We start from the raw sequence: 25,631 nt of genomic DNA on the forward strand, positions 1-25,631 counted from the left end.
CAGCCGCTAGAAAACAATCTTATTGCTCTTTTCAGCATCATTCACTCAAGAGGAAAATGTAATCACTGGTATGAAGGGTAGTATTATTGAGAGAGGTCATTTTACATAGGAATTTGTATGATTTATTTGATGCACTGGAGTTACTTTTCTAAGTTTATAAACAATACCTTATTGGCTGAAATAACTGCTAATACTTATATTGCATTTCACAGTTTACAAAGCATTTTTCATGTATATTATAATATTAAATATTTATAACATCTTTGCTGGATAGGAATTGTTATCATCCCCAAGTTACTAGTGAGGCAGCTGAGGATCAGAGAGGTATAAGGGGAGAATTGTGACTTGAACCTAAGTTCCCTGAATTCGCATAATAAATGTTTGTTGATTCCTGATATTATGTTGCTTCTGAGATATTTTTTGGTATATAATCCAATCAATACATATCTGTTACAGCAAACTATGTACTCAGTATGCATATTATGTAAAATTTGGTCTGGATATCATGTACCTAAATTGTTCAGAAACTGGCCTGTTTGCAAATTACATTAATAAGATTACATTAACTTTACTGGGCAGTTCAGTATATTCTTCATTGCACTTCTGTAATCTTATTTCTCATCAAATAAAGTATTTTGTTTACATCAACTTAATTTTAATGTTTATTTTCAATCTATACAATATATTGAAATATAAAACTTATTACTTAGCTTTTAATGACAATCACTGCACAAAACTTCCTGCTTTTCAGTTTCTGCCAAAATAGAAACAGACTTGTTCCTTCCCCTTGTCTCAGAGGGAAAAAGTCCAGTACAGGCCATTTACCCAAGCAAATCTCTTAATGTGTTCACTGGCTTTTGGGGGAGGGAGAGGCAGAGAAAGGGGATATTGGGTTTCCCTTTGTAAAGAAAAGGAAGAAATGGAAGGGAGAGGAAGGAAAATAAATGTTGTATTCTCATCCTTTCTCACCCTACACTTAACCTGGAAAACTGAATATGCAAAAGGACTGAATAGGCATCTTTGAAATCTTGACTAAATTAGGCAGTAATCTGCATCAAGTAATAGATAAGCCAGAACTTCTAAGGTAGAATATTACTGTGGTCTGCTAGCCTCCAGGTGCTACAGTGTCGATTGTAAGAATGTAGAACCATAGGTCATTTAGCTCTGGTCGTGTGCCTAGTGGTCATGGTTGTTAAACACTCACAGAATCACATGAGGACCATAAGCCCCTATGCAGAGTGTCAGTACATAGTTTTCCAGGAAGTTGTCCAGTGCTGGAGTGCTTTACCTCTGGCCTTCTTGCCTGAGGCCCTCACTACCACCTGGCTGCAGTTGTCAGTGACTCTGAGGCCAGTGTCTATGGCCCAACATGCTCTGGCTGTCAGTGCTAAGCCCTAAGTAGTCAGTAAAATTAAAGGACAAGCTGATAGGCAAGTGGGTCATTCCCTCAAACGTGGCTGTACAGACCACCTGAGATTGAGAGGAACTGTGCGAGCCCCTTCCCACGTGCTCTGGACTCCAGGCATGGACAATTTGCACCTGCCCCCACGAGAAGGGGAGTGGGAATACTGCCCTACTAAGGCCACGGTAGATGGCGTATGCGCAGGCCACGTTGCTGACGTCAAAGCGCACACCAGGCACGTTCCCTTCCGTATCCTGTCTGTGCAGGGACTGCCGGGAACACCCGCCACCCTTGCCCTGGTCCTGGTCTTCGCCATGGCCAAGGTCTGCACTCCTAGAGACTGATGCTTCAAGTTTAGTTCTTCGCACGTGCAGTCTACCAGCTTTCTGATGTCATGGGTCACTGTCAGAGATTCATTTATCAAGGTGGGCCAGAACTTACCCTAAACATGTAAATATACTTTTGATTTTGTAGATATACCGATGACCATATATACGTACTTATATGGCCAAGCATACATTTATATTTAAAGTAATCAAAGCCTTTGTTGCCCTATTTGATGTAATTGAAGTATTCCTCAGGTATTCCCCTGCCGTGCTTCCAGAATTTGATGTACTTGAAGTGTTTGAAAAACACTAAGGTAAATGGTCGTATCAGGTTAGCTGGTATATTACATGTATATATATGAAAGTATGTATGTAAGCTTTACTTATATATGTGGTAAACATATATCAATGAGTAGTAAAGTATATGACCAACACTTAGGGAATTACCCACTGTCATTTGGACTTTACACATTCAAACAATGAACGATCTTCTCTAGGAGAGTATTATGTTGGCTTCCTTTTCACGGTTGGCTTTGAAGGAGCCGTGTATGTTTTATTCTTCAGGACATCCTATATTGGAACCCCTGTGCTAACTGGACAGCTATGTATCTTTCAGTGAGACATTAAGTACTTAGTAATTCAGGCATGTCTTTTCTGCCCCAGGATTAGTTGCGAAGTAAATAAAGGGGATATAGTGAAGGAGTGTTTCTGAGGAATACATGAGAATTGTGGGAAACATGATGGCAATTACAGTTGTATAGTATTTGAGGACAGTGAAAAATTTAAGAGGGAAGAAGAGCAAACTGTGATAAAATAACATGTGGGGACAATTTGAATGTACACTATAGCAACTTGTTTATTTGTATTATCGAAATACTTTAAGAGAACAATTTAGTACTTTGTAAGAGACACTGTATTTAAATGAAATGAAATCTCGTTTGTTGAAGTATTTTAAAACTTGAAATCCCTGACTTTTAAAATTGCTGAAATGCTTGAATTTAAATAAAAATTAACATGTAGTACATGTTATGAAATGATTGTAAATGCCTAGTTTAAATTTATTTAATATTCTAATATTTATCTCCCTAAGATAAGGCAATGGCACTTATCCATTGCCCCACTCCAGTACTCTTGCCTGGAAAATCCCATGGATGGAGGAGCCTGGTAGGCTGCAGTCCATGGGGTCCCTAGAGTCCGACACGACTGAGCGATTTCACTTTCACTTTTCACTTTCATGCATTGGAGAAGGAAATGGCAACCCACTCCAGTGTTCTTGCCTGGAGAGTCCCAGGGATGGGGGAGCCTGGTGGGCTGCCGTCTATGGGATCACACAGAGTCAGACTCGACTGAAGTGACTTAGCAAGATAATATATCTTAATTTTCATCTGCTGACATTTAGAATTATTTCTGATGTTATGATTTTCTAACTTTTCTAAGGTTTAGTGGAATTCTCTTCCATCCAAACTCTGCTCCAGCTGCACACCCCCCAACTCACCATTATTGTCTAATTTAATATTTCTAATTCCATTACCTAAGTTTTGGGGGTTTTTGTTTTTGAGAAAGTGTTCCAAGGCTAAACAAGTCTGGGGATTACTGCTTAATAATTAATCAGTCACAACTAGTTTATTAGCAGCCTAGTTTTATTTATAGAATGCATATTTAAATATTATACACTTTAAATGCATTTGCTATCAATGGGATAAAATTTGTAGTCTTTCAACTTTTTGTAACTTCATTTGTTCCTGCCTGTGTGCATGCTGGATTTAGGATATAGTCAGCTGTTGTGATCCTGTTAAATATATCTATGAAAGCTCTTTAAGATCAGGTCATTCAATTAACAAGTCTGGTGTTCCCTGATACTGAATTTTGCCCTTCAATGAATATATCAGATTCAGAAATCAAGGACAATTCCATGAATTCTGCATCTGCTTTTATAATTTCTTAAACTGTAGGTATGCAGACAGAGCTGCTTGTATGTGACAGAAAAGTGTGATTGTATGTATTTGACAAAAATTATAGAAAAGTAGAAATGAGATAAATTTACTATTTTGAACTAACAGAATGTAAGTGATTTCTCATTTGTGTTTTTCATAACTAATTGTATGTTCAGGCAGTAATTACCTCTTTCTCCTTTGCTTCTTTAGTATCTTGACAGGATAGCTTCTTATTGGTTTAATTACTTAAGGATTTGTTCAAATATGTTTTCATTTAGGAGGGTATTTGCCCTTTTTTGCACTTAGATGCATCCTTTAAAATGCTCTTTATGTAACAAGGCAGTTTCCTTTTAAAAGAATTCACTCACTTCCCTTAAGCTAAAAAAGGGTGGGCATCTTTAACATATGTGTTGGTATTTATCATTTCTCTGCCATGCTTCCAGAATATCAGAATGATAAGGGGAAATCATTAGATTCTCTCCATTTAATTTAACAGTTTTAATTGGGCAGGATCATTATTGCATTTTCTTTCAGTGAATTGTGGGTTGCTTTTTCAGTGAATCAAACTGTTCAGGTTGCTTATGAGGTTCAGCCCTTGGCATAATGTCACTAATGATTTCTACAGGACCTTGAAATAAAGCAACAGGAAAATCTATCAACAAAGAGATATAAATGGAATATTTTAGATCAAAAATAAGATTCAAGTCTTTGTACTGGAAGAAAAGGACAGCAGTGGGCAATTTCATACTTGATCATTGTAAATGCAATCAAAATGGCAGTTACTGCCTAATTGCCAAAATAGCATCTGGAAAAATGTAGTGGTAGTTGTATGAGACAGGGATTATTACCATTAATAAATTAATAAAGCCCATTACTTTTTCCTCAAAAACTTTAGACATTTTAAATTTTCTGTTTTTCTTCCTCTGACTGGTGCATGTTTCCTAGAGTATGCTGTCAGCTGATGCTTTTCTCTTTCTAATGTAACTTTTAATATGAAGACCCTGTGTTATTTGTAGTCTTTTTTATGGAAGGGAGTAAAATATTTGTGTGTGTGTGTATGTGCATTTATGTGTGGGGTGTTTGCATGCATGTTTGCAGAGGGATAGAGGAAAGCTATGGAATTTATGCTTCATTTTATCAGAGATGAACTCTTTTCTTCTGTTATTTCAAGAGCATCTCTCAACAGTTACTGACTAAATTGCCAGAATCAATGGCTTTTTAAATAGGCCTCTTTTAGAAAAAAAATGTCATTATGTCTGTCCTTTCCTGAAACTTTATTTTTTCTAGTTTAGTACTTTAGTCATCTTATTAAACAGACTTTCATACTTACAAAATAAAATCTACTTTTACTATGATACTTTTACACACTTCAGTTTCATATTTCCATCTCAAAGTTAGAAAGAAACCTTTACTCAGATGTTCTGCCATTATGTCAGATTCAACTTAGCATCACTTTTCCCACAAAAAATCCCAACTTCCCAAACTTCTGTTAATTCCACCACAGTCTTCTGTGGACTTTGACCCTCCACCCCTTGCTGTTTCTTACACTTCAATCCTAGTCTAAGGAAAGCTTCTTTGAGGAGGTAATATTTAATCATGGTGTAAAAGCTATCAGGGGGAGCACAACCTGTCATTGGGAAAAATATTGTGCAACGGCCTGATACCAGGACAAACAGACATAGGGTCCCAAAGGCTCCTGATTTTTCCTTCAGGTAGGGCATGCCATGGGTATTATAGAACATTGAAATGTTCTATGGAAGGTCTGGAGGATACAATTATGAATAAGAGCATCCATCTTTTTTAGAGCTTAGAGCTAAGTAGTTGGAACTTACTTTCTACCTGGTATTATGGCAACCCCAAGAAGGATAACAGGTGAGGGATCAACCTGAGATTCCAGTGGAGTCTTCTGCTTCAACAGACTTAAAGGCGGAGTAGCAATTAGCCTGATAAAAAGGGGTAAGGGAGTGTGGAAGAAGATGTTCCAGGAAGAATGCGCTTTTCACACAAGAGCACTGAAGGAAGGATTAACAGGCTGCTTGCCAACAATTTTGCCAGCCTGATATAGCAGGAGCTTGAAGTTCATGGCATGCAGGGAGAGATTTCATGACAGAGCATGAAGAGTCTAATATGACAAGTTAAGGACTTTTTACTTATAATTAAGTTATCATCTCATATTCTTCAAACTATATCCAATCCTCTTTTAAAGAAAAATTATATACCCCAAAGGATATATTCAGTGAGGGCTTTGAATTTAAGTTAGAAAAACATTATTTCAGAAACGAAAATTATAGTCTGTGAAAATATTAAATTAAGGATTATTATTAAAAAATGAGAATTCTGGTCTTTTTTAGTAGGTAAAATACTTTTTAATAACAAAAATTACATATAAATTCCAGACCTCTCAGAATCAGATGTGTGGGGTCCGCTGTTATGAATTGAAGTAATATTGTGTATAGTTGACGAACAACCATTGGAGAGGTTATATTTTAATTAGATGTATACTTAACTAATGTATGTATATATAAATTTTATGAAAACATAATGGATTCACATTCAGAATAAAGAAAAAATATAAAAATCTTTCAAAAGCATATAGCAGAAGGGATTTAATCTTGTAGCTATCTTCCTTCTGTCCAGTTCTGACTTCCCCCCTCCCTACAATTATAACCATTTTTATTTCATTTTCTTGTATATTCTTTCAGAGTTTTCTTATGTACATATCAGCAGAAAGGAATTTGACGTCTTATTTTCACAAATGTTGTAGCACATTTTACTCACAGTGCTCAGATGTGTACCTTGTTTTTCTTCTCTATGTGTGCGCGTGCACACACACACACATGTATATGGGCTTCCTAGGTGGCACTAGTGGTAAAGAACTCACCTGCCAATGCAGGAGACAAAAGAGACACAGGTTTGATCCCTGGGTTGGGAAGATGCTTTAAAGGTGGGCATGGCAACCCACTTCAGTATTCTTGCCTAGAGAATCCCTTGGACAGAGGAGCCTGATGAGCTAGGGTCCATAGAGTCACAGAGTCAGACACAAGTGAAGTGACTTCATGCACATGTGTATGTGTGCACACACATACACACAAGAAATTTTTATATTGAAGATGTTTTGTATCAGTGCATACTTACGTTCTTTATGCTTTTGTTAATAGCTTTGTAGTTTAATATGGCTTTGTTGTTTCCCTGATTAATGACCTTTGGATTGTTAACAGTTCTATGCTATTATGTGCTGTTCCACAGTAACTAAATTTGAATACATGACATCCTGCACATTTGAAAGTATATCTCTAATAAATTCCCAGAAGTGGAATTGCGTTTGTAATTTTGGTAGTTATTTTCAAATTACTGTCCAGAAGGTTTATATTGATATACATTTCTACTAGTAATATACAAGAGCACGTGTTTCCATAAGTCACCAACAGACTGTAGGTGTTAGTAAGATTTTGCTGTGTTAACAAACAAGGCCACTCTCTCTGTGGGTTACTGTTTTGAAACGAATCTTTTCTTGCATGTGTAACATGAAGTCTCTGTGGGTCAGCTGTGTGTTGACCTTATTGAACTAAGTCTCTTCTCGTTCCTAGGACCCAGGCTGATTGAATAGCCCTTATCTGAGATACACTGTTTTCATGGTGGAAGACAGAAACAAGATAAGGTAGCTGAACCAAATCAGACATTCACAGAGAAAGCTGCATATTTCAGTGACCAAAGCACATAACATGTCTAAGATAATGTCAGTGGGGTAGGAAATGAAATCTGTTGCAAGGGAATTTAACAAGGGAGAGAATAAATTATTTATGAGTGAATAATACAGTCTAACAAATAATAATAGACAAATACTTTTCATTTTTGCTAAGCTAATAGGTTAAAAATATAATAATCACCCTGTAGTTATAAACTGCATTTATGTTAAAGGATATTGAGCATCTTTTTCTTTGTTTAAGAACCAATTCTATTTCCTTCCCTTTGAATAAGTTATATCATTTGTCTGTTTCCACTATTGGGTTGTTGACCTTTTCCTCATTGATTAAAAAAAACTCTTTATATATCATGGAGGTTATTGAATTCCTTTGATATAGGTTGCATAAACTGTTTTTCCAAACTAGTAAGACTACTCCAAGTTTATACAGCAGTTTACTCATGTTCTCTTCTGGTAGATTTATGGTTTTATTCTTTACATCTAAATCTTTATCCATTTGGAATTTAAAAAATTATTTTTCTTATTTGTTTATTTTTCAAGACTGACTTTTTAATTAGTTTGTCTAGTATTTTAAGCATAGGCTGGTATTTTAACTTGAACTTATTAAATCTATACATTCATTTAGAGAGAAATCATATTGATGCTACCTATCCAGAAACATAGTATATCTTTCCATATTGTGTCAAAGCATTCTTCAGATAGGTCTTTATATGAATGATTTTATTCTTAGATATTTTATTATTTGTGTTACTAATACTGATGAGGTCTTTTTTTCCCATTATCTTTTGATAACTGGGTGTTATATATACAAAAGTTATTGATTTCTGTATACTACATTTGTTCCCTGTTATGATTCTGAATTCTCATAGTGCTTCTGAGATTTTCAATTGATTCTCTAATCTATATTTTCTTAACTCCAACAAACTAATACTAAAATTCTTGAAGGTCAGAAAATAAGTTATTTTAAAACCACTTGTTACTTAAACTACCCACAGAATTTTGTTTCACTGAATAATACTTTTATCATTTTATCTTATGGTGTGATAACTTTCAAAAGTAGCTGTCTTGTAGAGTAGAACAGGCATGAGGTTTGTAATTGGAAGAAAGTGAAAATGAAAGTGAAGTCGTTCAGTCGTGTCTGACTCTTTGCGACCCCATGGACTATAGCCAACCAGTCTCCTCTGTCCATGGGATTTTCCAGGCAAGAATACTGGAGTGGGTTGCCATTTCCTTCTCCAGGGGATCTTCCTGACCCAGGGATCAAACCCTGGTCTCTTGCATTGTAGGCAAACGCTTTACCGCTTGAGCCACCAGGGAAGTCCATGGGTTCAAATAGTGGTTTTGCCTATTGCTAGTTATGTAATCCAAAGATAGATAATTTTTGTTCCTGTATTTCGCTTACCATTTCTGTGATGTGGAACTAATATTCATAACTGATACATTCCAGATTTGTTTTGAAAATTAATTAACCTGTGTGAAAATTGTAGATTTCTAGTTCGTAAGAACTTGATAATTTTTTTTATTGTAACAGAAAGTCCATATTTTTCAGTAGGTCCTAATTCCTTGGAAAAAAAAAAAGTTTATCTTTGTGCCCTCACCTTTTATCAGAGTGCCGTGGCCAGAAAAGAGGTTCATAAAAAACATAAAAATTGTTATGTGTATTTGTTTTTTTCCCCTCAATAAGTCTAGTAAAATTCATTGAACACACTCAATAATAGAAAAATGCTTACTAAGATGACTTATACTTTAAGATTAAGAATAATGGCTCACCTATAAAGACTGAGTAAATCTGAAGTTTGGTCCCCAAACCAGGAAGCGTATGCATTTTTATTTTTTTAAGGTATGCTTGTGGTGCTGGCATGTCTTACAAATTCCTAAAGTCTTTTAATATATGCTTTAAGTGAAAAGTGAAAGTGAAAGTCGTTCAGTCGTGTCTGACTTTTTGGGACCCCATGGACTATAGAGTCCAGAATTCTCCAGGCCAGAATATTGGAGTGGGTAGCCTATCCATTCTCCAAGGGATCTTCCCGACCCAGGAATCAAACCAGGGTCTCCTACATTGTAGGCAGATTCTTTACCAGCTGAGCTACCAGGAAAGCCAAATAAATGTTTCAGATTACAGACCCATGATTTGTTTAAAGGGCTTCCTTGGTGGCTCAGATCTGCCTCCAATGCAGGAGACCTAGGTTTGATCCCTGAGTTGGGAAGATCCCCTAGAGAAGGGAATGTCAACTCACTGCAGTATTCTTGCGTGGTGAATCCCATGGACACAGAAGCCTGGCAGGCTACAGTCCATAAGGTCACAAAGAGTCAGACAAAACTGAGCAATTAGCACACACACACACAATTAAGTATTTTTAAATACTAATACACCATTTGATACCTAAATAGTTCTTCAACTTCAGGGAAATTTACAAATATCAGTATGTCTTTTTTTCCTATTTATGAAAGTGTGCGTTATAAACAATGATGTTTTAATATATAAAGGTGATTTATAATACAAGTGTAAATTAAATGTTCTATCCATGCTTACTGAATAATTGTATGAATATATTCTTTTGATAATATCTATTTTCTTTAATCCTGTGCATAGTCTGACTGAATTATTTTCTAAATTATGGCAGTAAGTCATTTTAGTTAATAATGTGGAAAAAAAAAAGAAGCTGTGTATTTGGCAGGAGTTCCACAGAGTGTCCACAAACTTCATTTTGAAAAGTAGGTTTTCTTGAACACAATTTACCTGTCAGGATTTCTCACATTTCAACTTTTCAGTTTGTCTTTGAGTTTCTCATTCGATATTTTGAAATTTCAGATAAAGACAGAATCCCTTGTGTTTATTTCTCCCTGCAATGCCAGTCACTGTCATCACACAATGTAACATGTTCAATGTAGTAATAAACTGCCTTTACTTCTCTCATTAAATCAGATAATACCAATAAATGTAATTGCACTTAGAAAAAAATGAAAGTTGTGACTTGAAAGTTTAAGCACAAAATTTTCAGAATCACAAATAGGTGAATTTAGTGATAAAATTAGTTATTTACAAATGTGTTTGTGTGTGTGTGTGTGTGTGTGTGTGTGTGTGTGTGTGTGACGAGTTAAGTTCTCCTAGTTGTTTTAACTTAATTGAACTTAGCCAACAAATTAATCAAAGACCCTCTGGAGAAGGGATAGGATACCCACCTCCAGTACTGTTGGGCTTCTCTTGTGGCTCAACTGGTAAAGAATCTGCCTGCAATGCGGGAGACCTGGGTTCGATTTCTGGGTTGGGAAGATCCCCTGGAGAAGGAAAAGGCTACCCACTCCAGTAGTCTGGCGTGGGGAATGCCATGGACCGTATAGTCCATGTGGTCACAAAGAGTCTGACAGGACTGAGCAATTTTCACTTCAATTAATCAGATACTTTTCTTCACAATCTTTAATGAATTAATTAACTTTATATTTATTTATTTTGACTGAGCTGTGTCTTCACCGCAGCATTTGGTCTTCTCCAGTTGCAGCTCATGGGTTTTAGTTGCTCCAGAGCACGTAGGATCTTATTTCCCTGACCGAGGGATTGAACCTGCATGCCCTGCATTAGAAGGTGGATTCTTAACCACTGGAGCACCAGGGAAGGCCCTTCACTATCTTGTTTTGTGGGTGTAGAGTCATCACATACTTAAAGGGGTTAAAATAAAGTACAAGAATTGCTCTTAAAACATTTTAAAAAATGGAACATTTTTAAACTGAAACAAAACTGAGAAGGGTAAGACATTTTATTTTGCAGATTATAAATTGATTTATCAAAGAAGAGATTATAGAATTGGAATATGAGAGTCAAGAAGGACTTTAAAAATCATCTTCCCTGAGATGTTAAAGGTATAGGCAAGATTGCATCACCAGTGAGGAAGGAATTGAGGCTCCCCTAGAGCTCAGGCCTTTTTACTTTCAGCTTAGCCATGCTTCTTCCCTCTCAGCTGTTACAGATGTAAGTAGACTGAACATTATTAATAGGTAACATTTTCATTTACTGTGAATAGGATATATTTGTCATTTAGAGTAGACAAAGTGGGATCAAAAATGAAACTAATTGTTCAAATATTTTCATATATTACTCTATTTTCCCTTATTTCTGTTCTGATTAGTTAATATTAAGAAATAGCTACCTCAACTACAGTGGAAAAACTTCCCTGAAAGGTGTACACTAAAATATTTTGTATAAATTATCTAATAAGTAAGAATCCAAGCCACACTTTGCTGCTGCCTCTAGGTAAAATATCAGTATAGTGTCTTCCCTAAATTTCTTTCCTAGTTGAGAAATACATAACAGAAAGTTCAGTGATCAAAAAGTGCCCATTTGGATAGATTCTCTTCTAATGGGTTATATGGATTTTTTTTTTTTTTTTCTAAATAGGAATCTTGACTTTTACCACCAGAGTGATTGGTTCATGTCTTTTTTGGCCTCTTGAACTGACAACAGTTAGACAACACTACTTAACACAAAGAAAGATGATTGTGTAATGAGTAAAAAAGTAAAAGTGTAAGTTAGATTAATCTTCCTAATAGATACCTTTTCTTAAAATGATTCTTTCTGTAAGACAGAAATTTTACTTCCGAATAGTTACATGGTGACTAGAAGGTGATATTCAGTTGGTAAATCATGTTCAACTCTTTGTGACCCCATGGACTGCAGCATGCCAGGCTGCCCTGTCCTCTCTCAAATCATGTCCATTGAGTAGGTGATGATGTCTAATCATCTCATCCTCTGCTGGCCCGTTTTCCTTTTGCCTTCAATCTTTCCCAGTACCAGGATCTTTTCCAGTGAGTCGGCTCGTCACAATGAGTGGTCAAAGTATTGGAGCTTCAGCTTCAGCATCAGCACTTTGAATGAATACTGAGGATTGATTCCTTTAGGATTGACTGGTTTGATCCCCTTGCTGTCCAAGGGACTCCTGTCCAAGAGTCTTCTCTGGTACCACAGTTTGAAAGCATCAATTTTTTGGTGCTCAGCCTCCTTTATGTCCAGCTCTCACATCCATATGTGACTATTGGAAAAACCATAGCTTTTACTATACAAACCTTTGTTGGTAAAGTAATGTCACTCCTTTTTAATATGCTGTCTAGGTTTGTCATAGCTTTCCTTCCAAGGAGCAAGTGTCTTTGAATTTCATGGGTGCAGTCACCATTGACATTAATTTTGGAACCCAAGAAAATAAAATCTGTTCCTGCTTCCACTTTTTCCCCTTCTATTTGCCTTGAAGTGATGGGATCAGATGCCATGATCTTATTTTTTTTAGTGTTTAGTTTCAAACCAGCTTTTTGACTCTCCTCTTTCACCCTCACCAGGAGGTTCTTTATTTCCTTTTCACTTTCTGCCATTAGAGTGGTATCAGCTGCATAGATACTTGCATTCTGACAGAGGATGAAATGGTTGGATGGCATCACTGACTCAATGGACATGAGTCTGAATAAGTTCCGAAAGTTGGTGGTAGACAGGGAAGCCTGGAGTGCTGTAGTCCATGGGGTCACAAAGAGTCGGACACGATTGAGCGACTGAACTGAACTGAACTGAATTGCACAAATAGGCCCCCTTTATCTGCAGTTTCACTTAACCTAGTTTCAGTTACCCATGGTCAACCATGGCCTGAAAATATTATATAGAAGATTCCAGAAATAAAAGATTCATAAGTGTTAAGTTGTTCACCTACTCTTAGTAACATGATGAAATCTCACGCCTTTCTGTCTTTGTTCTGCCCGTGATCCCCATCCATTGACAATATTATGACTCTAAGCCAGGGTGACTTAAGCACATCGGTCCTCTTATCAGAAGGTCAATAGTAGTTTAATGCTATCGTAATGCCTGTGTCATTCACCTCACATCATCTCATTACATAGGCATTTTATCATCCCACATTACCACAAGAAGAAAAGTGACTACAGTATAATAAGAAAAGTGAGGGTTACTATATTTTCCTATGGAGCCCCCAGATCATAATCACATTAATAAAGATAACATTTAGAAGTTAATTTTAAAGAGAGAGCCAAATTTTACGATGAGTATAGTAATTCTGATATTTATCATCACCATCAAGTTGGGACGAGTGTACTATTCTTTGTTGTCGTTGTTGTGTTAGTTACTCAGTCGTGTCCGACTCTGCAACCCCATGGCCTGTTGCCCACCAGGCTCCTCTGTCCATGGGATTCTCCAGGCAAGAACACTGGAATGGGTTGCCATGCCCTTCTTTAGGTGATCTTCCCGATCCAAGGATCAAACCTGGGTCTCCTACACTGCAGGAAGATTCTTTACCATCTGACCCACTAGGCAAGCCTCGTCTTTAACTGTTTTTAGTTGTTGTATAAGGAACAGTCTTTAATATGAAGTTATTTGTGAGGATGGAGTAATCATCACTCAACCTAACTTTGAAGTTTAAACATTCACTTAGCATCAAAACAGCTTTAGAAGCACTTGCCTGTACACTTGGTATTTAATAGTGTTTAGGGTATATTTGAGATAAAATAGCATTTGATGCCTTTTCAGAACTTTGGAGGAATGTTACCATAACTTTGGTGTTACCCATTTCTGCATTTATTAATTTTGGGATACCAGACAAATACTTTGTAAGCCATGGTTCCCTCATTTGTAGTTGGGATGATACAACTACATATCTTATATAGTTGTTTTGAATATTAAATGTGATTATTTTATATATATATCACAGATACTGGTAGACAGTACTCAGATACTGAGAGCTATCACTTTTAAATTACTAAAAATTATTCTAAAGAAGATAAATGGTAAAATATCAAACAGTGGGAGCTATTACTGGGAATGGATCATGTCTTTGAGAGAAGTATGAGACCGCAGTTTCTAAGATGACAATGTTCTTGAAGTGTTGTTGAAGAACACTAGTTGGCCAAAAATGTGATCTGAGGACAATTCATATGTTTATTCTAACTAACCAAGTAATAATACAGAAGAGTGTGAGGATGGAAAAACCTTGAACTTGTAGACCATTGTATGTCAATTTTCTTGCATAAATGTGTTATGGGGAATTGAAATTTAGGACTTTAAAAAGGAAGAGATGTTATTGAATTTCTTAGGTGTGTTTCTAAAGAAATTCAATTACAGGACTTTATTCTACTCTAAGTCAGAGTTTTAATCTGCCCCTGATAGATCAGTGGTGAGCTGACCAGGTATTTGCTGAATGGCTCACAGATGTACATTGATTGGAAGTTCTTTTTTTTTTTTTTAAACATTTTGTGACAGAGTTAAATAATTGCAGGGAAAGAAATAAGTGAATATTTTCTTAATGTCTGTTGAGGCAGGTTAAGGCAATATGATATTGGTATTGTCTGACACTGGTATTAAATTCATTGTAGTTATAATATTAAAAATTTCATTTCTCAAAAATAACCTTACAAATTCCATAAACTGATAATAGGAACATATATCAAATATTAAGATGCTGTCTGTACCTGTGACTACATATTTTAGTTATTAAAATAAAAGATGTTCAACAATTCTATTTTAAAATAGGGGAATGAACTTTCTTCCTTTTAAAATGAGAAATATTAGAAAAAACTGGCTGAAACAGTGGCTGAAAGAGGTTAAATTTGGAAATAACTTGTTTATCATTGTAAAAGATTCTGATATTTCTTTGAGAATTCTCCAGCAGTATTCACTAGCATATCTTATATTTTCCTAGCTTATGTGAGTATCATTTTTATATCTACAATGGAAACAACATAAGCTCAAAAGCACACTTTTTTCAGCTTCATCCCATTTTCCATAATACTGCTACAACTATGTCAAAGAGACTCATTAAATGTTTTATGGGCTTTCTGTTGTAGTTTGTGCTTTGGTTCCCTCTGAAGATATATTCATATTCATATCTGTGTTTGTAGATCATTTTGTATTTCCCACCAATTTAATTATTGTTCAGTAAGTTCTTGTCATTGCTTTTCTTTCACTTGTTTTTGGTTTTAACTTTGCTTACCATATTTACGTTGGGGAGCCTGCATATGAAACAATTACTTTGAATTTTGCTCAAATATATTTTTAAAATTAGATTTATTGGAAAATTTTCTTGATTCTACTTTTAAGGCCACAGGCTGTAGCATGCCGTTAAGCACTTAATAAATGTTCAGTGAATGATAAAGTGTATCTCAGTCTACATACATTATGAAACTTCCTGGAGATCTACCTATAACAGTATAGGAAAATCACATTGCAGTAGACATTAATTCTAATGTACAAAATACCAGATATATAACCAATTGAATATCTTGAACTATTCAGGTAATTGATAAATAATATAGATTTATTTAACACATATGTGCCAGTTACTATCACATATTTAATATTTCAACACTTTAACATTTAATGTAAAATAAAAAGATTTTTAGTAGCAATTTACTATTAAGCATCAGGTTGCTTGGATCAGTTCAGTTATTTAATAAAATTATCAATGTCAGGATTTGAGAGAATATTTTGAAACTGCCTTCTCTTTTGCTGACTTCTAAAATCTTGCAAAAGATACTAATTTGCAAGGTAGAATTCAAATGAAAGAAAACTTATGCAGCCTAGAGAGGTACATTTAAAACTATTTCATTCATCCATCAAATGCAGTACTGATTTAGTGACAATGAGATTATATCAAATTTAAATTCATTAACAATTATGTAAAAGCCTTTTAAATCACTTAAAAAATCCCATGTACCATCTTGGGATTTTCATTGAACTGTAAATTCTGGAATGTTATTTTATTCTGTATTATGGTATCAAATGTGAAATAAGACCTGGCTTCAAGAAACAAATGGGCCACTAACCAGTTGTAAGACTTTAAATTTCTTTTGCCCAAGTTTAAACACTGGCAAACTTATTAGGAATATACATACCCATACACTTTTCTATGCTGCATATGATCTGTGAGTTAATCTATGTGAACAGAATTCTTTATGAGCTTGGAGTTCCATTAGTTTAAATTATCATTATTAGGATATTCATTATTATATCTGACAAATTTTCTATCTAGTTCCTAGTCTGTTTCATGCCATTTAAGGATAATTTTCCAAGAAATACTTTGTGTTTTTGAAGGGCTACAGGAATGTTTATATAAAATATTAAGATCTTAAACTAATTTATAAACCATTTAACAGTTTCCTATATGTCCTTTTTTGTTTATTTGACATGTGTGTACTTAAACATGCACATATTAAATGTCTATAAAAACAAAGCCAAAGATAAGGGTGATTCTAATATGAGCATCTTTTCTTTACATTACAGTTGGCCTCAAACACTCATACTGTCTTTCTTACCTGCTCTGGTGACCTTCTGAATCAGAGTTTTAGAGAAACAACCAGAGGTAGTAGCTGTAGCAAGATAGCAGCTGGGACCATACGGATCTCAGCATCCTGCCTTATGGCCATTATCTTTGTTTCTATCTTTATGCTGCCACTATGTCTCCTTCTTGTGTTCTCCCTGCATCCTCTCTTCACTGCCTCCTCCTCTTCCTGACCCCAGCTCCCCATTGCCCCTTGTAACTTACCCTTCCTCCTTCATTTTTCTCTGTTGATATAGGATGAAACAAGATTCCCTAATTAAGACCTAAAAAAAAAAAGACTGTTTTTTAAAGTGTATGTAGCCAGGCATGCTACCATTCCCTAAATCCCATAACCACCATTAACAATAGAAAAATTATTTTTGTATACTTTATCAATTAGACTATATTAGATAGTAGGGCCCTTAAGTGCTGAAATAACAGATATTTAAAATAAATGCAACAACTTTCTCATTTTTCTCTGTAGGAATGGGTTGTTGCTGTAATAAAAAATAATTTGAGGCTAATGACAAGAAAGTATAATGAGTAATATCCTTTCCCCTTCCCCAACTGCTGAAAATGAAAATCATGTCAGCATCCAGTCATTTTTGCCACATCCCTTGTTAACAGCTTTTTCAGGGTGGGTCATGATTCTGTGTTTTGTTAGTGTCTTAACTCCATAGTGACATGCTTAAATCTTATTCCACATTGATTTTTGTAGTGTATATATGTGTATTTTTAGGATAGCCCATGAATGATGGACCTCATTATTAAGTTATTATCAACTTTGGCAAAAATTTTATAACCTTTGAGCGAAAAATAAATTGATTAATATGATATGGTTAATAATTGATTTTGTTCTTTGGAATTTGTGTGTGCTGTCTCACTGTGTATGTCTAAAAAAGTAAACTTACTGTCTGACTGTCGCCAGGAAAAAAAAGTGGGACCTAATCAAACTGCTGTGGGGTCAACCCTTGTGGTTTTAAAGGCCCTTAATGTTGTCCAGCTGCAAAATAAAAGGGATTGGGAGGGGAAGCTAGAAGGAGTGGAGGGGGTTGAGGGGGAATGTGTGGAAAAGAACAGGGAGTCTGGCTTTTATTTTTTTTTTTTTAAAGTGAGTTCAGTGCCAGCCTGGACATTGGCTGTGCAGACTATTGAGCCATTGTCTGCTCCATTTCCAGAATAGCCCCCAGTTAATCACTTCGGCTTTGAAGGGAATTTCCTCGTGGAATTCTCCACAGAAAATCTAATCAACTGACCTGCCCTCTCAACAATGGAAGGCTTTTTTTTCTCTCTTTCCCTTATTGGGGCGGGCTCTGTAATGTAGCCTTTTGTGCCGAATGAACCCTCCCAGTAGGAGTGGAGAGCGTGTGTGAGTGACTGAGTGTGTGTGTGTGTGTGTGTGTGTGTGTGTGTATGAAGAATGCACACTATCTCATGTTGGTGAGTGTGTGCTTACTCCCTGACCAGATGCTGCGGTGCACGGGGCAGCCACCATCTCTGCATGCGTGTCTGTGTAAGTGTCTCTCTCTCTCTCTGTGTATGTGCCTCTGTGCCTCTGTCATTTCATGTCAAAGGTACATTACCTGATTACCTTCCTCGCCTGCCAGATTTTTATCTAGATAATTGGAACTGCTATGGAGGCTGTGCCTTGCCAGCCAGCTTAGGAGCCGCAGAGCCCTAGTTTGTCCACCTTGTTATCTGTGGCTGCCTGGGCAGAGGAAATTAAAGAGATCCCCAGCCAGGGGAGCGCTTCCTGCCCGACTTCCCCAGCCATCCCAAGCAGGACAGTTTGTGAGGACCATCTTTTTGTTTTCATCTGTTGGTTTGGTTTGGGGTTCTGTTCCCTGGAGTGTGTGTTATTTTGGCACGTGGATACCTAGTCCCCTCCACCTCGCACATCGTGTTTTATGGAGTTTGGAGCTGAGGAAACTTTGGTTGGGTTGCCAGGACGTTCGCACCACTTTGTGGAAAGCGCGAGCTAACAGTGAGACCGACAGAGTGAGTGACAAGTTGTTTACAGGTTTCCTTGAAGGGGCCTCTGCTATATTTCAATCTGTCAAAGTTGCTTTTCTTCCCTCAGAACAATGCCTGATTGTTGTGTGCAAGTGTGTGTGTGTGTATGTGTGTGTGTGTGTGTGTGTGTTTCCGTGTGCGCACGGAGAGAGCCTAGAAAAGGGTGAGAAGGCATAACAATTCTTTGTGTAAAAATGCTATTACTAACATTTAATCTTTTTGCTCAATGAGTTAATCAATGCAGTTGAATCGGGGTTGGGTTCGTGTACAGATTTCTCGTTTAATCAGTAGCAAATGCATTTTCAAAAATCATATTTTGTGTATGTGTGTGTGCATGCGTGTGCGACTTTTATTATTTAGAGGAGAGAGTATGGGAGACACACTAAATGAGTTGACTTCTCACATTCAGTGATGTCTAGAAGGGAGAATTAAAAGGAAAGGACATGCACCCTGAGGTTGTCTAGTGCCTTGCAGCCCGAGCGTGCGGCTGGAGGAGGGGGGAGCGGCCAGACCCCACTGCTGGAAGTGCGCTACCCCTTTAAGAGACTGGTCAAGGAGTCCTAGGAGTGGGAGGGGGGAGAGGGGGAGAGGGGGGAGAGAGAGAGATTGAGAGAGAGAGAGAGAGAGAGAGAGAAAATCAATTGGTTTAGAAGGTTTGGACTCACTTGACAGGTTCAGTTGGAGACGATCATAGGTGGCTGCTGTGACAAAGGGAAATTGTGCTTTTCCAGCATGCTTACTGACCCTGATTTACCTCAGGAGTTTGAAAGGTGAGTACAGTTTTCCCCCTCTGATATATTGAAGTGCAACTCTCCCATTTTACAGTAGTCTCTGAATCCATTGGAAGATGCTCGCCTAAAACGTGTTTGTTAGCGAAGCTTTTAGCGAGTGCTTCTGCAGTCTTGTTAGCTGATTTTTGTTGTGATTGCCCAGACCAAATGGAACTGATTTGCAAAGTCTCCGAGATCTCTGCTAATGTTTCTAGGTTGTGTCCTATAACAGGAAATTAAATGAACATTAAGCATCTCTCCCTTTCTCCCACTCTCTGCTTTTCTCTTTCTCATTCACTCTCTTACTCTTCCTGCATTGATATTTTTCTCCCCTTCCACACCTTTTTAAAATGCTTTTGTGCAGAATGTTACCATTTTCAACATCTCTGTGTCGTAATTTCTGGGGTGACAGAGGGCTTTGGTGGTGATTAAAACGGACGCTATAAGTTCCTATTTGATCCTTCTGTAAAACTTTGGAAGCTGCTCAGTAAAGCACATGACCTTTTGTTGATATAAGAGAGCGGATTTTTTTTTTAAAGAAAATGTAACATCACAGTAATCTATTAGTACATTACTCTTGAAATGTCAAAAAAAAAAAAGAGAGAGAAATGGGGACGATCCCTTTCTAAGTTTTGTGGCCACTTTTTGCACTGTCTTAAGTTAAATTTTTATTTATTTTATTTTCTATTTTGCTCTGTTGGGAATAAGTTTATTTGTTATTAATATTTCTTATTAGAGAAATATGTGCTAATACCCTTCCATTTGATGTTGTTGCAAGTAAAGAGAGCTTTGAAAGAATTTTAGCCCTCTTCGTGTTCCTCTAACTACACATTGCAATTTTAAAATTTGAGTTCTTATCCCAGCATAAGTTCATTTTTTGGAACTATAAATAGAATTTTGTTTGCCATTAAAAAGAATTCAAACTTTGTATTCTGTATGGTGAATTAGAAAAAAAGCTAAAAAAAGCCAGGATGCATGATACCCAGGCTTTTTTTTTTTTTTTCATTTTCATGAAAGCTACCTTCTGTATAAACATTTGTTGTATCTGACTATGCAATGCAAGCTAGGTGCTAGACCAGCTGGTTAAAAATATGCTAAGTCAAGCTGTTCATCGCTCAAAAGACTGAATTTGATATGAAAAGACGAAAAAAGAAAGGACAAAGATTAAAACATTCTAGAAGTGAAGCAGTGGAAGAGAAGAAGGGTATTGAGAATAAAATAATGCTTGAATATGGTCATATATTAGAGAAACCAACATCAGATCAGGGAAGAAAATAAAATAGCCAGTACATATACTTTAATACTGTCTTCTTTCTTTCATTTCATCTTCTTTTTTTTAAAACTTAAGATGCATCTTCACTACATAATTCCAGCGAATGGTTGAGCTTTCTTAACAGTTTTGAGTGATTTTTTTCCCCCAAAGTTCTGTATATTAACTCTTTAGAATAGTTAGCTTTTTTAGGTAAACATAGCCTGTTTCATATGTAGATATTGAAGTTGTTTATATTGGAACATACTATCGCTTAATACTACAGTGAGTTTTCTAGTATGTACAGAGCAGCACGAAATGATAGTATACTTTAACTCTATACTTTTCAGAAATAAAACTCTAAGTCTGATTTGTAAGTCTGTTAACCTGACTGTTCTTATAAAAAGGTAGTTACATATTAACAGGCTGTAGCCTATTCCTTTATATAGGCAAGCTTTCCTGCTGTGAACTTTATTTGTATCTTTTCAATTATCTCTTTTTAAACTAAACTTTTCCATTTGCTATTCTGATACTCAAATCTCTGAACATTTTTTTTTCCTCCTAGTGAGAATTTCATTTTTTATCACCCAGAGGCATGCTTTTCTAACTGCCTAATTAGATAAGCAAGTGATAATCAATAGAGTTGTCAGTATAGACAGCATATTTGGAAATATTAGTAGCTAAAATAATTTTGAAAAATGTCCTACAGTGTACAATTTCTTAATAATTTCCCCTGTGGTTATAATTGGTAGTACATACAAAATCTCAGTAAATCATTACTATTTGTTTACATTGAATACATACGGCTGAGAGTATCTATAGTTACCCACACAGAGTATATATCATGCAGACTCAATATTGAATATTTATATTCTCCATAGGAGGTATATATGCTGTAATTATATTACTCTCTTATATAGTCAGTGTTCTTTTTGCCTTTTCAACTATCTGCAACTTTCATTGAATATGTAGGTCATTTCTATCAAGTGTTAATTTTTATTCTATTTGCTCACCTGATATAGATGAGTAGTTGACTCAAACTTAGTCACAAATTCAAAAAGAAGACTTCTAAATTTCTATATGAAATAAAGAACATTGCTCTGGAGGGCATTAATAAGTTGCTTGGAGTTTATGTATTTTGGAAGTTGTAATTTTTTTTTCTAGTTTCATCGATTAAAATCTTGACTATCTTCTATTATCCTTTCCAACCTGTAGACTATTTGAAACTTTAAGGAATATTCAAAACAAGTATCTGGATCAAAATTTGGATGTAGATTTCTTATGTCTGTATTATCAGCCGTAGAAATGAACATGATCAATACTGTCATAAACAGTTGTTAAATAACTCAGAAGCAGTAACAGTTTCATTGTTTGCTAAAAAATATTCAAAGAGGTAAAATAAAAAGTGATTATAAAAAGTGATTACAAAAAGTAAAGAAGTTGAAATACTTAATTTTTATTTTCAAGCATCTCTAACATAACTGATTATAATTAATGAAAAACAGTTCTCAGGTGGGTGAAAATGCAAAGCATGTTCTAAGGAATTATTTGTAAGCAGTCTTTTACATCATCCTATTTAGAAGAAAGATAACTGGCAACATAGTCTAAATGTTAGTAATAGTGTCTAGAAGGAGCGCTTGAACTCTCCTAGAATTTTTTAAATGAAGATATGAATTTATATTTTTACCTGAAAATATAAATAATAAAAATTGTGACTAAGGGCTTCTCCTTTCAGAATATCATTTATTGTTTTCGTATTCTTAGAATGAAAATATTTAAAACATTTGTCTTAAATAGCCATATCAATTTGTTTCTGATAAGTGATAAAAGTATTTTGTTACTGTCAATAATAATTATTCTATTTTTCCTCATGTATATATTTATCCTATTTGATTGTAATATAATAGTTTTATGACCAAGCTACTTGTTACACTTTCTGATCTCTTTATGTTAGAGACTTCATTAAAAAGCTAGTATAACATGATTGCTTAGAAGACATTCTGTTAATGTCTAGAAAAAAAGAAAAGTTGAGTTTGAAGGTAGTGGAATGAAGCAAATTAAGCTTGTAATAGCACCTATTTGATGGCTTCTCTCAAAACGGGTGCAGACAACACTCTGCCAGTTTTCTACATGTTGAAGGGAACATTACAAGAATAAAATCTCTGCAATAAAAATTTAAATTACTATTTACTTTATATTCATATCTAATTTACATATGGTTATATTGACTAAAGGAATAATTTTTCATATTAAGAAAGTTTGTTTTTCTAAAGAAAGAAATATGCATCAGGTATTGTGAAAAATTAAAATTTATAATTACTGTGAAAAATTACCATTAATGGGCTGCAAGAATATTTCTGACATTAGCAGTACTTTACCGAAAGTTTGGCCAGAGTAATAAAATACTTATTACCAGGGACAGATTCATAGAGCTTAATTGCAGCCTCTTTTTTTTTAAACCCATTGTACTCATTAGTGATAAATACATTCAAGTTAGCAGGTAACCCCTAGGTGTGAATCAAAGGAAAGTTTTCCCCTCACGTTCTGTCACCTAATGGCACCTGTAAACCTATTTGATAGTATATTTTCAGGATGTTCTGATATTTGCCTTTGTTCATTTTATTTATTCACTATTACTTTGTAGAGGAAAAGGTAACTACAACTGATTACAGATTTTGATTACTATCCCAATAATTTGCCAGCTAACTTAGCTAAGATATTAGTTTGGAATACAGCCTGCGTGAAGCAGTGGACAAACTGTAGTTCTATCACACTCACCCTGGAGGACTGTCCTGAAGACTTAGCAGGCAACCCGACTGATTCCCAGGAGCAATTAAGGGTTAGATGTCAGGTAGTTCGGTGTTTAGCAGGTTGATAGATATAGAAATGTGTGGATATTAGGATTATGTCACACATTGGTATGGTCTTATCTTGTGTTTCTAAAGTATAATAAGCATACAATAATGTATTTGTCTGTGCTTAGGGAGCTTTTAACTAAAGTCTGTGTATGCACCATACCTGAGAGGCAAATTATAAGACCTATTCTAATACTTGAGCACATTACTCCTCCATAGAGCTGGAAGCTTTTTTCAAATGGATTATATTCATAATGCATTTAAAAAGCAAAATTACATCCATGGATAAAGTCTAATTTTTACTGTCTGTTCTTTCCACTATCAATTCTCCAGTCACCTAGTGAGTATGTGTATAATGCAGATGTGTATTACATATGTTGAATACCTCTCTTTCTATAGACTAGTTACATATAACTGATAGATTTTGGTTTTCTTCCATAATTTGTTACTCATTTATAATTCCAATGAGGTTAACTAACAACATGGAAAATAAAGCAATCTTGATATTTCTCTTGTTGTGACTTAAATGTAGTTTAATATGTCAGGTTTCTGACTCAGGTGATGGCACTCAGATAGAAATATGTTCAAAGATTTAACCAAAACATGAAATATCTTCCTTTTAAAGGAAATTTTTTGTTGAACAAGAAATGGACCAAAACATAGCAAATTCTTTATTGCTTCATTCATTCTGTCTCCCCCTCTTTTTTTTTTCTTTTCACTGATTGAGAGCTTTGTCATTTATACTGAATATAAGGTTTGAATGTTACATAGATGAACATAATCAAGTGATATTCCTGGAGAAGAAAAAAAAATTAAAGACTGATAATATTTTGCTTCAATAAACAGCATTTATTTGGACATTCTTTAAGAGAATGCCCCCTAATTCTTCATTTCAATCAGGAACTAATAATGGTGCAGGAGGTGACCTTTTCATCCTTTCTGACTTCTGTGTTTTCTCCTGTAGTTTGGAGGCTGCTCTTCCTTCTCTTTAGCATTATCTATTCTTCTCTTCACTTACTAGTTGAGAGTCCATACATCCCTGGAGATACTGTGGCGTGTGGTTCTGCTTGTCCAATAGGGGGATGTTGTATTTCTCCACAATCAGTATCCTTTTCCCTCGGAGCCTGAGAGTAAAACCTCAGCGGTACTCCCTGCCTTTGCCAGCCTGAGGAGTCAGAGACTCAAAGTTGTTCTCAGTTCTTGCGCCTTCACTGTAGAGCTGCATTTCTGCTCAGTGGGCTGCCGAGAAGGACCAGACCGAAACAAGATTTAGAAGAATTCTGGTGAGAACTGTTTATAGGGATATGGTATTTTAAAAGAATGTCGTAAACAAACAGAATTGTGGCATAAACAAAGATAATTAGCATAAACAATGTCGTTTTAGGACAGGTGGTTTTAAAAAACAAACAAAACAAAAAACCCAAATATGAACCCAACTTGTATGCTGCCAGTTTGGAACCACTGAACCTTAATCTGTACTTCATGAGAATTACCCAGGTTTGTTGATAAACTTATTAACATGCTTTTCTGTTTCTTTTGTATCATTTTCCGGTCATTATGCCCTTTTGTCACCCAGCTTGAAAGTAATTAATCTATTACAAGGTAGTTTAAGGACTTTTTACTCATAAAACTTGACAGAAGGAAAACTAAAAACAAAAGCTTGTGGTTGTTCGTAGACATCTGAAGTCGGTGTCAAAGCTTAAATCAGTTCAAACCTGAACTCAGCTCATTGTATTTTAAATCTCTCTTTTTATGTAAGTGACATTTCAGTCACTTGGCTGTTTAGTATTAATACATTTACTTTTGTCTTGCCTTGGAATGCAGAGATTTCTTGCTATGGCTGAATCATTACTTGTGTTTTATGTGTATTTCTAAGTGTTGCTTATGTCTGCTTCCTATTTTCTCTATAACTTAGTGAAGGTGGTACAGCAGTATATAAATGTGGCTGGTGATCATGCAGAATGAGCATGCTAACTGTGGTGAACTACATTATTTAAACCTACTACTCTGTTGTGATGAACTTTTATCTGGAGATATTTAGGTTTATCACTAAATGACATTTTTTTCTTAATGCCTT

The 25,631-nt window shown here is 35.6% G+C and overlaps 1 protein-coding gene across 50 annotated transcripts in view; it reads left to right on the forward strand.

The window, feature by feature from the left end:
- Positions 1–25,631, forward strand: part of SOX5 (SRY-box transcription factor 5) — a 1,169,920-nt gene that overhangs the window by 686,219 nt on the left and 458,070 nt on the right. For 2 of the 50 annotated variants that reach the window (XM_086401774.1, XM_086401775.1), the window contains exon 1: positions 19,266–19,450. The exons of 46 other annotated variants lie outside the window; for them this stretch is intronic. In XM_086401774.1, the coding sequence (XP_086257900.1) occupies positions 19,413–19,450 (38 nt within the window). In that variant the 5' untranslated portion in view covers positions 19,266–19,412. Of the gene's footprint in view, positions 1–19,259; positions 19,451–25,631 lie in introns of those variants that run through there. 2 more of the 50 variants (XM_086401744.1, XM_086401743.1) reach the window with 2 other exon arrangements.

The sequence above is a fragment of the Bos grunniens genome, chromosome 5 (assembly GCF_055505025.1).
Source record: "Bos grunniens cultivar Pamir isolate PY7600 chromosome 5, Bosgru_T2T1.0, whole genome shotgun sequence".
NCBI lineage: Eukaryota > Metazoa > Chordata > Mammalia > Artiodactyla > Bovidae > Bos > Bos grunniens.